Source organism: Loxodonta africana, chromosome 1 (assembly GCF_030014295.1).
Source record: "Loxodonta africana isolate mLoxAfr1 chromosome 1, mLoxAfr1.hap2, whole genome shotgun sequence".
NCBI lineage: Eukaryota > Metazoa > Chordata > Mammalia > Proboscidea > Elephantidae > Loxodonta > Loxodonta africana.
The window spans coordinates 71,725,563-71,737,572 of record NC_087342.1 but is presented as its reverse complement, the minus strand read 5'-3'; the positions used below and the strand labels follow the sequence as shown (position 1 = coordinate 71,737,572).

The window sequence follows — 12,010 nt, the reverse complement described above, 5'->3', positions numbered from 1 at the left end:
CAGACTAGAACTTGTGACTGTTTTTCTCTCCAGTCTTAGAAAAAAGTTGCTGTGACAGCCCTGTCTATTCTGGGCATGGTGGTAGTAAAATTCCCTTTCAGGATACACATTAAATCAACAAAACAACTGCCCGAGGTTCCCAAGTATTTTCAAGAAGTTTGAACTTAAAATAAAAAAAATTATTTTCTGAAAGTACGACTTTAATCACAAATACTTTTAAAGCAGGGATAAATGGTGTTCTCCAAACGGTACAGTGTGGGAGTGGGTGGGGTGTGAGGAAGGGGCAGAGAAAGGAGGACATTGGCTGCTGGGGGTATGTGAAATGATGGAGGAAGGAGCCCTTTCTCTCTGGCTCTCCAGGTGCAGGTTCTAGGTGCAGGCAGAAGGTAGCATACTGCATGGATTTTTTCTTCTCCTGTCCTTTCCTAAACCTACGGATCCCCTGAACCAATAGGTCCAACCCTGGTAATTTCTCTAAACAATTTTCTGAAGCTCCAGCCCCCAGTTTAACTTAATCTGTTCTCCTACCCAACTGTGGTTTGCTCAGTGGAAGGTGTCTTAGACAGGTATCAAGAATATCAGAATTTCGGTCCTGTCTTGGCCACCTACTATATGTCTATGATCAAATCCTTTTATTTCTCATGGCTTCAGTTTCCTCATCTCTGAAAGAAGGTGCTTGGAATAAATGTTGACTATCACTTCTCATCCTAGCTCAATTTTGTTTTCATCTCAACTCCCTCTCAGAAGAAATCTTCTGTGGTCTCCTAATTCAAAGCCAGTATATGGTTTCATTTCAAAACAATCTAGTAATACTTCCACTGAAATGTATTAAGATCTTAAATTCCAAATCAGTAGAAAAACACCAGAACCAGAATCAAACATATGGAGCCTGGGAGCTGAAAATGACAGAATGTAGATAATAGAGTATTACTGTCACATTTTTCTTAAAGTGGAATGAATGTGATGATAATAGACCTGTCAGGTGCTCAGATTTCCCACCCAAGAGTCAACATTTGGTTTTAGTTTGATATGATCCTCTGTGAGGGTGGCAGATAGAAAATTTAGAAGAGTTGCTTTTTAGTTTAATCATGAGACATGTAATATGGCGCAATAATGGATATAATAGTTTACTGGGAACATAATTTGGATTTGGTGAAGTTGCAGTGTGACAAGTAGTAGGTCTGATTTTGACAATTTCTCGGTAGAAGGAATACATATAAGATGATTTTCCCACCTTTTGGTGACTGGGCAGCAGCGCAGGTTGAATTGCATTAAGGTCAGACTTTATGCGAGGGGACTATTCCTAACAGTGATTTAAGGCAACAGAGGGTCTAATGGGCTTTTCTCTGGACCAAGAGGGCCTTCAAGCAAGAATCCAAAGAGCTCCTTTCTGGGATGGTGTTTTCCAAAGATCACCTCAGTTTTGTTTTCATTTTTTTTAATTTTGAGGCATTACCCTTGAAGATGTCCCAAATAATCCCCCCTCCCGGGAAAAGTGCAGTTAATTTGAAGGGATGGCTTCACTCACCCACACCAGGAGTCAGTTACCTTCCTGGTGGTAGAAATGGAGTCACCACCCAAAGAGAGGCTGACGGTAGCCATTGACACTGTGACCCCCATGGTCTATGTCAGCCTGCCATCAGGCCTGGGATGGGTCTTGAGCTAGATAAAATGGCACTGCTTTTACCAGCTGCTTTCCATGCTCACAGGTTTCTTTCCTCTGTTTTTGTTTCAGTTCCACCTGTTGGGATGAAGAAAGGAAGATACAGAGGCTGCTTTCAGGAATGGAACAAAATTATTTATTAGGTAAAGACCATGGGCAACATCTATGCTGGAAACTGGAAGAATACAATGAAAATGCAAAGTACGAGCCTGGATAAATTTGGAATTCATTGGTGAAACAAACCCCAGGAAAATGGCCAGGGGCAAATACAAATAGGTGCGATCGTATTGCCAGTTACTCTTAAGAATGATGACGCAGCATTTGGGGGATGCCGAAGAGAAGCAGCATGTCGGGAAGCTGGGGAGATGGGGAGACAGTGGACGGTGGCACCACGTGGAAATGGATAGAAGTTGAAGCAAATCGAAGGTGTGTTTGGGGGGTTTGGATGTTGGATGGGGTCTGAGGGGGCAGGAAGCTGAAACTGGCTGAGAAGCGGTAATGGTAATATCTCTGGAGGACAATTCCTAGGAAATGCCTTTGAAATGGAGAGATGCTAGATCAGAAGGAAGAAAATGGGGAACTTGTGGAGCTAACAAATTGAAACTGGACTGATGTCCAGGCAAGGGAGAAACAGGAGGAGGCAAAGAGGGACAGGGCTCGAGGAACGACCATGCTGACAACTTTGAGTTTTGTCCAAGATGCTCTCTTCTGTCAAGCTTTTTGTCTGCCCCTCTAGCCCTGCTCATTCCAGCTCCTCTCTATTCCTCTTTCCTATACCCAGATCCCATAGAAGTAGGGCCTGTCTCCTCCACCCTGTAGGACATGGCATGGGATTTTTTTAAATTGTGCCTTAGGTGAAAGTTTACAGGACAAATTAGTTCCCCAATCAATAGTTTGTACGTAAAGTCTTCCGTGACATTGGTTTCACTCCCCACCGCTTGTCAGCACTCTCCCCATTTCTGTCCTGGGTTCACCATTTCCTTTTGTCTTTCTACCCCTTCCTGTCTTCTCATCTTTGCTTTTGGGCAAATGTCCTTTTGATCTCCTACAATTGATTGTTCTAAGGAGCACATTCTTCTCAGGTGTTATTGTTTATTTTATGGGTTGGCATGGAAAATTTAAGATTAGGCCCCCAAAACTCTAGAGTTCATTGTTGTCCTGGGTTTTACCTCACTTGCCAACACCCTGGTGTCCCCTCAAATGCCTTTGTGGGATTTCAGCCTGGAATCTTTCCTTCCCAACACCTTTGGGCTTTATGCTTGTCTACAGTCTGTTCCTCTGCATGTCCCTATTCTGGATGCCAAAATGTTTCCACCTCAATCCCATGCTAACCTAACCTTACCTCGATCCCTGAGCCGTTCTTTGAGTTTGCTCTAAGTCCCTCCCTGTTGGATCTGGCCTCAAGAGATAGGAGCGCACTAGAAGTGGTTTAAGAGTCACCCCCCCACCCCCAAATATTGGTACAGACACAGATTAGGAAGGTCTTACACCCAGCCTCTCTAGCAGCAGTAGCAGCACAACCTTCCCAAGCCTAATTTATCTCTCTCTCTTTTTTTTTTTAATAGGAAGAAACAGGAGCTGAATGAAGCTGACAGCTGAAGCCTCAGAGATGATGAGGCAGAGGAGTTAGAGAAAAAGAAAGCAGCTGAGTTAGGATGGTCCTTAAGATGCCCCTTGGCTAGGTTGGGTAGGGATCAGTTTAGAATGGAGAGTGTCTGTATCCCTGGATGCAGAGTCTTCCCTGATGGGGGACAGTGGGATCTCCTTAAAAGGGTCCTGGGCATCAGCAACCACTATGACCCCCTCAGGCTCATAAGTGATTGGGCAAATGGTCAGGGGCTTATTACCACAGGACCATAGGCAAAAGAAGGGCCGGAGGGGGCCAGAGAAAGAGACCATGGGGAAAGTATAGATAAGGGATCCATCAGACATATTGTAGAAGGAAATGTCCCCTGATTCATAGTCCAGGAAAATTCCAACCCGGCGGGGGGCTCCTGCCAATGGGAGAGGGGTCCGGAGTGGCGTGAGAGCCCAGTAGCCATTTCCATACAACTCCACAGCCCAGAAGCCATTCTCAGGAGTCATGGGGTCAAATCCTTTCTTCATTACATTCTCCCTACACACTCCAATCACCCAGTCAGTCCTGTCTCCCACCTCCACCTCCCAGTAATGTCTTCCTGAGGTAAAGGTCTCACGACCCAACACACAGGGCCAAGAGTCAAATCTCTCTGGCTTTTCAGGCAGTTTCTGCCGTGAATCTTCCAGTCGGACAGATTTTGAATCCTCATACAGAAAGAGATGGGGGTGGGCTGTATCTGGATCCAGAGTAACATCAACTGGAAAGAGTGAGAGAGAGGAGTCCAAGAGTCAGTGAGTGGTAGAGGTTTCAGGATCTATCCCTCTTTCTCCAAAGAAATAGATCACTATTTTAGGAGTTGACAGGTCTCCTGATGAGAAGAGCTGTTTGGCCTGTTAAGCTGTCTCCATTGCCTCCAGGCTCGCTCCCTCCCTCATCAATAGCCACAGGATAAGTGCTGACTGTCCCCAGTGCCTACTTGGACCTTCTCTGAGGGCGCTTGTGTTCTGGCTAACAAGAAAAGTGTTGAGGCCATTTGCTATCACCTCTCCCCTCACTATCCTCATCACTAAAATGATATTAGTGTTTTTATTTGTAAGTGTCATAGGACTCTGAATCCCTCAGCAAAGAGCCTCAGAGCCCTTGAGAAGTTCAGAGCCACTGACCTGCATGCAATGTAGCCTTCTTCCATTCTGCAATGAAAGAGAGAGATTGTCATTGACAGGTTGTAGAATCAGAGAGAGAAAACCTTGTGGGTGAAACAAGGACAAGAAGACAGAACTTACTGAGCTCTTCCAGAAGTTTCTCTGGAAAACAAATGGAAATATCTCAATGTCCTATAGAGGATGTGAGGGAGGGGATAAAACTGAAGTGGGAAACACACCAACAAGAAACTGTTTCATTCATGAATACCTGAGTATTGACACATTATCAATAAATCGAGAACAAGGATTTTTTTGTTTGTTTAGCTTTCTAAGAAATATACAGGAAGTTCCTACTGGCTTGAGATTAGATCTTTAAAAATAAGAGATTGCTCCCAAGAAGCTGAGTTAAAAGTGGGGACACAGTCTGAAGGTGGGTAGTAACTAAACATCAGATTTAATACTTCAGTTAGAATTGGTTCTGACTCTGCCTGTGCCCCAAATCCCTGTTCTTCTCCATCATATTGAATATTTGTGACTTCCAAATCTTTATAATCTTTCCCAACTTTGAATCCAGAATCAAGTATTTTCCTGCTGGAAGTCATCCTAAAGGACTTGAATAGAACCCCACTCCGAAGCACTCCTGACTAGTAACCTGGGATTCTGTGACTTACCTTTAGGGCTGAATTCATTCTTCCTCTCTCTGGATCTTTGCCTATATACTCTCCAAGTGAAAAATATGGACCCAATGGTGAGAAGTCCTAGGACCATCAGAATAACGGCCATAGCCACCATCCAGGGAGTCAGCCTTGGAAAGAAGGGAGCTAAAACAAAAATTTCCAAAAAGGACATTTATTGAGAAACTCTGAGTAAGTCCCACTTCTCTCCTGATTCCAAAATGGGAGAGAAGAAGGGATGACCTGGACCTCTCCTGCTCCTCCCATGGCAAAAATAGTGGCTCCAGTGCCATTCTAAACTTTTCAAAAAAAAAAATTGAACTTGGGTAGAAAAGAGCAGAGAAAGTGAAGAATGATGCTGAACAAGAGTTGTTATGGGATAGGATCTGTGAAATAAAGGATATAATTGATCAATTCCTGTTATTTTGGAAATTCCTCCATAAATATCAGGGGAGGGTGGGAGCCAAAGAGATAAGTGAAGTAAATGAGGAAAGGGAAGTGACGCCTCTGTGTGTAACATCCTGTTGCTGTGGAGTGGATTCCGACTCATAGTGACCCTATAGGACACAGCAAAACTGCCCCATAGGGTTTCCAAGGGCCGCTATTGGATTCAAACAGCTGATCTTTTGATTAGCAGCCAAGCTCTTAATTACTGCGCCACCATGGCTCCACATGTGTAACATAATAAGACTGAAATAAAGATCAAAGAATAAAACAAGGTTTATGCCTGAATCAGAGTTAGTATCTGTAGAATAAATAGGAGAATAAGCTTCCCTGAGGACCTTGAGAACATATTGAGGAGAAGTCAAGGGTAGAAACAGTAAAAATAGAAAAACAATTTAGGCTTCTTGTTCACTCAAGGACAGAAGACTCTGGATTAGAAAGGCCTCCAGTGAGAAGGCTTCTCTACCTAAGGTGTATCTTCAAAGATGGAAAATCTGAAATTTCTATGAGGTCTAGATAGAGTTTGTACCTTTAGAATCTTTACTCTTCTAGTGAAGTTGGTGAGCTTCCCCAAGTCAGAAGGCAGGCGCTTCGGTGGGGAAAGTGGACAACTCTATCTATGAGGTCATGGCTAGGCAGGCGTACCAGGTGGTGTGGCTCTGAAGCTGTGTCAACATATAAATCCATCATTAGTTCCACTAACCTGGTATGGAAATTCCTACTTCCTTCTCCTGGCCAAGAAGCAGGTTTCGGATGCAGCAGGACACATTTCCCAGGGAGTTGTCTCTGATAATCAGTGAAGCTGCCACAGTGAACAGGCCTTTCTCATCAGGATTGCTGGACTCTGATGTGGATGGAAATTTCTCTCCTTCGGGAGTTCTCCACTGCACCTGGGGCTCTGGATACCATCCCACTGAGGAGCACTCCAGCTGGATCTCACCTCTGTCTTGAACTTCCATATGGATGTGAGGATCAGAGCCCAAAGCTATGGAGACAGAACTGGCCTTAGTCCTTAGTGAACACCCTTCTGGGAGCCTTATAACCATAGGACAACATAGTCTGAAAAAGACAGAGAGACAGAAGCACAAGGGGACTGGGAATGGGAGGGACTCATCTCCATATTTCATTACACAATGAAACTGAGGTATCAATAGAGGGAATTTCTTACACCTCAGCAGAGAAGGATGTCATGTTGGAATCTAGTCACTGGTCCTAGCCCTAAAGGAAAGACAGGCATTTGAGGTAGTCTTTGAAAGAGGGACAGGGGATTGATGGACACACACGAGGGGTCTTTGATCAGGTACAGGAACAGCAAGATCAGTAAGTGGTTTAGGTTGGGAGTTTCAGAGATAGGAGGGAGCTCTGTGGTTGGAAGTATTAAGGGAAGGCTTTGAGTTGCAGGAGAACTAAGACAGAGTGTTCAAGAATGAACAGAGAAGGAGCATCCTTGAGGAAAAAGAGGGTTAGAGGATCATTGCACTGAGATCACAGATGACAGTTTAAGTTTCCTTTAGCTGTGATGCTGATTTAGGAATTTTAAAAAATGGTTTCAACTTCATCTTCCCTCTCACAATTATGTTCCAACATAAATCAGTTCCAAAGCTTCTCATCCTGTTTATTTTGCCTCATTCTTTTCTTACAACTCCACAGAGTACAGGAAAACACTGAGCTGCAGGGTGTAGTCCTTAAACACATGTCCACAACCACTGGCTTAACTCCATATTCCAAGTTTGCACAGATACGTGAGAATGTGTATTCTTCCCATGAAAGGGGTTGCTGCTTTCAGCAGATTCTCAAAGGTGCGCATGACTCATAAAAGGTGAGACCCATAGTTTTATGCTACCAAATCTCTAGGTTTTTATAATCAAACTGCAAGATACTTCTTCCCTAAAAATGAAAGCGTGTGAGTTCCACACACTGTTGCTGCCGGGACATCCTGTTATAAGGCAGGGGCCCAGGTTTCATTTAAGTATTTTTCCAACGTTCTTTATGTGATTATGTCTATGAAAGGCAATGTATTTTTATATTTGATATTTTAGAGCAGCCTAAGGCACAGGAAAAATGACTAAAGACAACTAATTAGGAAACCTAATGTCATATGGTGGAAACCCTGATGGCATAAGGGTTAAGGGCTATGGCTGCTAACAAAAAGGTTGGCAATTTGAATCAGGTGCTCCTTGGAAACCCTCTGGGGCAGCTCTACTGTGTCCTATAGGGTTGATTGCAATTTTTTTTTTTTTTTAATGTCACATGGGGTCACTATGAGTCAAAAACTGACTGGATGGCACACAACAACAACACGGCATAGTAATATCTTACAAGTATATAATGCTTTCAGATTTGGCAAAGCGGTTTCTTATATATACTGTCTAGTTTTATTTCATTCTTGTAAAATCCTGCCAGGTAGGTGCTTCCCCAGCTTTACATTAGGAAACATGGCTCAAAAAGAGATTAGCTTGATGCCATTCACTAGTAAGTAGGACAGTCAGGCCTCAATGCACACTTTTCCTCCCGAATGCCTATGATTGCCTTTAGTGTTTCACCCTGAATTTTGTCTGGAAGCAAAAAAGGAAACAAAAGTAAAATCTTCTCTGAGTGGATCAAGAAAGTTAATGATCATGCCCTATGGCCTTAGAAAATCAGTCCTTTTTAGGGACCAATCCATAAAGCAGCCTCAAAGTATGTAATGGAGATGCTCATCACAGCCTTATTGTAATGGTGAAACACACACAACTTAAATGTCCTATTCTGGAGCTTGACCAAGTAAATTATGGTGCACTCTTAGAAAAGACTGCTACGTGGCCTTTATATCTTACATTTATTCAACTAATAACATGGGGAAATGCTTATTCTATAATTGAGGGGAACAGCAGGAGGAAAGTGAAACAAAGCTGTACAAGAAAGACATTTGGTGCTCTCTCCCCCTCTCAACTCAAGCCCTCTTCCCACCCATCTCTCACTTATAGGTCTGCCAACCGCAGTCAACCCAAGAGATTTTGAAAATGAATCTGATGGTCTCCAAAGTAATTCGATCTATACGAAAATATATATCACATGGGAGTCACTGGAGAAAGTCAAAACCCATCTACTCACCAGCCACCTTCAGCTGCACCTTGGCCTCTTCATAGATTTCACCCCTTCTGAAAAAGCACCGGTATTCCCCATCGTCGGAGGCCCTGACCGGGTGGATCCTCACAGCCACGCGCCCCGCAGTGATGTTGTCTTTCACCAGCGTGGCTCTCCCTCGATACTCAGGCATCTGCTCTCCCTCTTGCTCCACACCGTCCCGGTGCACTAACACTGCCGGCGAGACCTTCTTCCGGAACCACCGCAGCTCCATGTGCTCAGCACTCACGTTTGGGGAGAGGTGACAGGGCAACTCGATGTCTTCACCCACCAGAGCCAAGATGGGCTCCTGGGGTCCAATCACGTCAAAGAGGGCTGCGCAAAAAACGAGCAGGGTCAGGGACAGGGTGTGTGTAGAGATGGGAGGTGAGGGCTGTCCCAGACCAGGCTCCTGAGAAAGGGCAGAGTCCTTTGCAATGTTTCTCTTTTCAAACAGCCTTAGGGTGTCTATATGGACCTAGTGGAGGTGGCTAAGGAATTGTTTACATTTATGGAGAAGTTTCAACTCAGTAAGTCAGAGATAAAAAGAGAGAGAAGCAGAAGCGAGGCCTACCTGAATCCAGCTTGGGGAGCTGGAGGAGAATGAGAGTGAGCAGACATCTGGGGAGGCAGGAGTTTGGGGAAACTGGCATCTCCAACTTTTCTGGACAGCAAGATATTGGTATGAAGCCACTGGAACTCCAGTCTAGAAGATGAATGGGTAGGCATCACTGTGGGCTCTGTAGACTCTCTGTTCTCTGTAATCCATTTGTATCTGATATCTCATCTCTCTCCTCCCCAGTGTGGCTTTCCAGTCCACTCTGTCATCAGCAACTGCCCACTCACTCATCATCCTAAGTTTGATCAAGCATATATGAGACAACTAAATGAACCCTAAAACCCCAAAAGAGACTTTGGAGAAGAGAACTGTGTGACACAGTACCCATTAAACCTTTGGCCATCTAGTTGATTCCGACTCATAGGGACTGTATAGGACAGAGTAGAACTGCCCCATAGGGTTTCCAAGGAGCAGCTGGTGGATTTGAACCAACAACCTTTTGGTTAACAGCTGAGCTCTTAACCACTGCCACCAGGTCTCCTAGTACCCATTAATGGGTTGTATAAATGAACAAATCTTGGGATCACTGCACTAAAAAAAAAATCTTCTTTCAAATATAATACTTTGGTATTTGCTTTTAGCAGTGATGATACAAATAAGGGGATGGACAAAGTGATAGACACCAAGAAATGAACTGGAGTAGAAAAGACAAAACATACTGACAAGGTAGAACAAGAAAGGGGAGCTGAAGAAAGCTAAAGAGTTTGAAGAACAGAGGGCCTAGTACCAGAGAAGAAGATGTCAGAGGGAGAGAAGAATGCCCCTTAGCTGCTCTCTCTTACACAAGAGATGAGAGTAATCGCGGATACTGACCTGATGATCTTGGAGGAAAAGGCACCAAGGAGCCACTGCTACCAAGTGAAAAAGCTGGTTGTGGCCCCAGAGGCAAACGTTAAAGGCCAACAGGAAAAGGAAGGGGGAAGGGTTTTCAGGGAAGCCTGCCTCCAAGAAGCCTTGCGTACTTACTTTGAAAACAAACAAAACAATTTCCAGAAAGATGAAGTGTCTGTGGTCTTCAGCTCAGACATCAGGGTACACACTAATGAACTGGGCTAAATAAAAGGGGGTAAAGTGAAAAAGGAAGAGGGCCAAAGAAACACTAAAATGAAATGTGAGGCCTTGGCCAGTTAATTCACCTCTCTGAACCTTAGTTCTTTTATCCTTCAAACGAGAATATTATCAGTAATAGCTTCTTTGGAGGATTAAGTAAGATGAAGCATGTAAAGCCCATAGTAGGGACCCAGATGAGGGTAAGTTGTTATTCCATTATTTCTGTGGAGTGAAAAATGAAAGGTAGGGGACCAAGGTAGCAGTAGCCTCCAGCTCCCTGCTGGCAGTCCTCTTCTTCATGGTCTTTCTCACTGAAGCTGCTGTGTCTGTTGGCATAACTCCATTGGAGGCCAAACTTAAAGGTAGGCTAGGAATGAGCCAGCCCATGAGGTGTGATTCTTTTTTTCAGGACCTCAAGGATGCTTCTTGTTATAGATTGAATTGTGTCCCCCCAAAATGTGTGTCAACTTGGCTAGGCCATGATTCCCAGTATTGTGTGATTCTCCACCATTTTGTCATCTGATGGGATTATCCTATGTGTTGTAAATCCTACCTCTACGATGTTAATGAGGCAGGGCTCAATCTACAAGATTAGGTTGTGTCTTGAGTCAATCTCTTTTGAGATATAAAAGAGAGAAGTAAGCAGAAAGACGGGGGTGGGGGGGGACCTCACACCACCAAGAAAGCTGTGCCAAGAGCAGAGGCAGTCCTTTAGACCTGCAGTCCCTGCACTGAGAAGCTCCTAGATCAGAGAAAGATTGATGACAAGGAGCTTTCTCCAGAGCCAACAGAGAGAGAAAGCCTTCCCCTGGAGCTAGTGCCCTGAATTTGGACTTCTAGCCTACTAAAAAAAAAAAGAGTCTAGCCTACTAGACTCTGAGAAAATAAATTTCTGTTGTTAAAGCCGTTCACTTGTGCTATTTCTGTTATAGCAGCACTAGACTAGCATTAAGACACTTTCTTACCAAAGTTCTCTCAAAGCAACCCGTGAGGCCTATAATTCCTTATTTTGGCTAAATCTCCTATTGCTATGGAAAAAAGGAAAACTATTAAAAAAGAAGATGAAAATCACCCATAAAGCCACAGACTGACAATAACCTCTGTTCACATTTTGGTATATTTACTTCCAGTTTTCATTCTATGCTTATATACCTCATAAAAGCAGACTCGGGATTAGCTGCAATATAACTTTTTACCTAATTCATAATATTGTTAATAGCTGCATAATATCACATATACTTCATATAATCATGTCAAGATTATGGGACTCTTTATACATAAATCTTTGTCACATCTGCAGTTACTAAGGTTACTTCCTGATAAACTTTCTGATAAACTCCCAGAAATACAAAAGTTGAGTCAAAGAGTATGCATGTTGCCAAAGTCACTCCCTGAAATGTTGAACCCATCAGTGGAAGTATTCTTCTCACTAAATCCTGCCAGCCCTGAAGGTTATTATTTCTCATCTTTATTAACGGGATAGGTGAAAATTTATCAAATTATTATTTTACTATGCACTTACATGATAGTGAGGTTGAACATTTTTCATATGTTTATTAACTATTCAGTATATTTTGTAAATGAGCTTTTCAGGCCAATTGCTCATTTTTTTCTAGACTCTGGGTAGCTGTCTTAGTTATCTGGTGCAGCTATAACAGAAATACCACAAGTGGATGGCTTTAACATCCACTACTGTTTTCTTATTGGTATGAGATCTCCCTGTCTCTGCTCTCC

At 43.5% G+C, this 12,010-nt stretch overlaps 1 protein-coding gene across 1 annotated transcript; it reads right to left on the bottom strand.

The window, feature by feature from the left end:
* Positions 1-991: 991 nt before the first annotated feature.
* Positions 992-10,098, bottom strand: BTN1A1 (butyrophilin subfamily 1 member A1). Its single transcript, XM_003416467.3, has 8 exons — positions 10,040-10,098; positions 9,182-9,313; positions 8,596-8,943; positions 6,206-6,487; positions 5,056-5,205; positions 4,526-4,546; positions 4,406-4,432; positions 992-3,999 (listed from the first exon to the last, which is right to left on the bottom strand). The coding sequence occupies exons 2-8, from the start codon at positions 9,258-9,260 to the stop codon at positions 3,326-3,328; spliced, it is 1,581 nt and encodes a 526-aa protein (XP_003416515.1). The 5' UTR covers positions 9,261-9,313; positions 10,040-10,098; the 3' UTR covers positions 992-3,325.
* Positions 10,099-12,010: the final 1,912 nt, after the last annotated feature.

What these genes read in the sequence shown, in the direction of transcription:
- BTN1A1 (XM_003416467.3), bottom strand. Translation starts at nt 9,260, where the DNA reads ATGCCAGTTTCCCCAAACTCCTGCCTCCCCAGATGTCTGCTCACTCTC. An exon ending in GGTGCAGCTGAAGGTGGCTG is followed by an intron (nt 6,488 to 8,595) that starts GTGAGTAGATGG and finishes CTGTCTCCATAG; the next exon opens with CTTTGGGCTCTGATCCTCAC. An exon ending in GAAGGCTACATTGCATGCAG is followed by an intron (nt 4,000 to 4,405) that starts GTCAGTGGCTCT and finishes CACTCTTTCCAG; the next exon opens with TTGATGTTACTCTGGATCCA.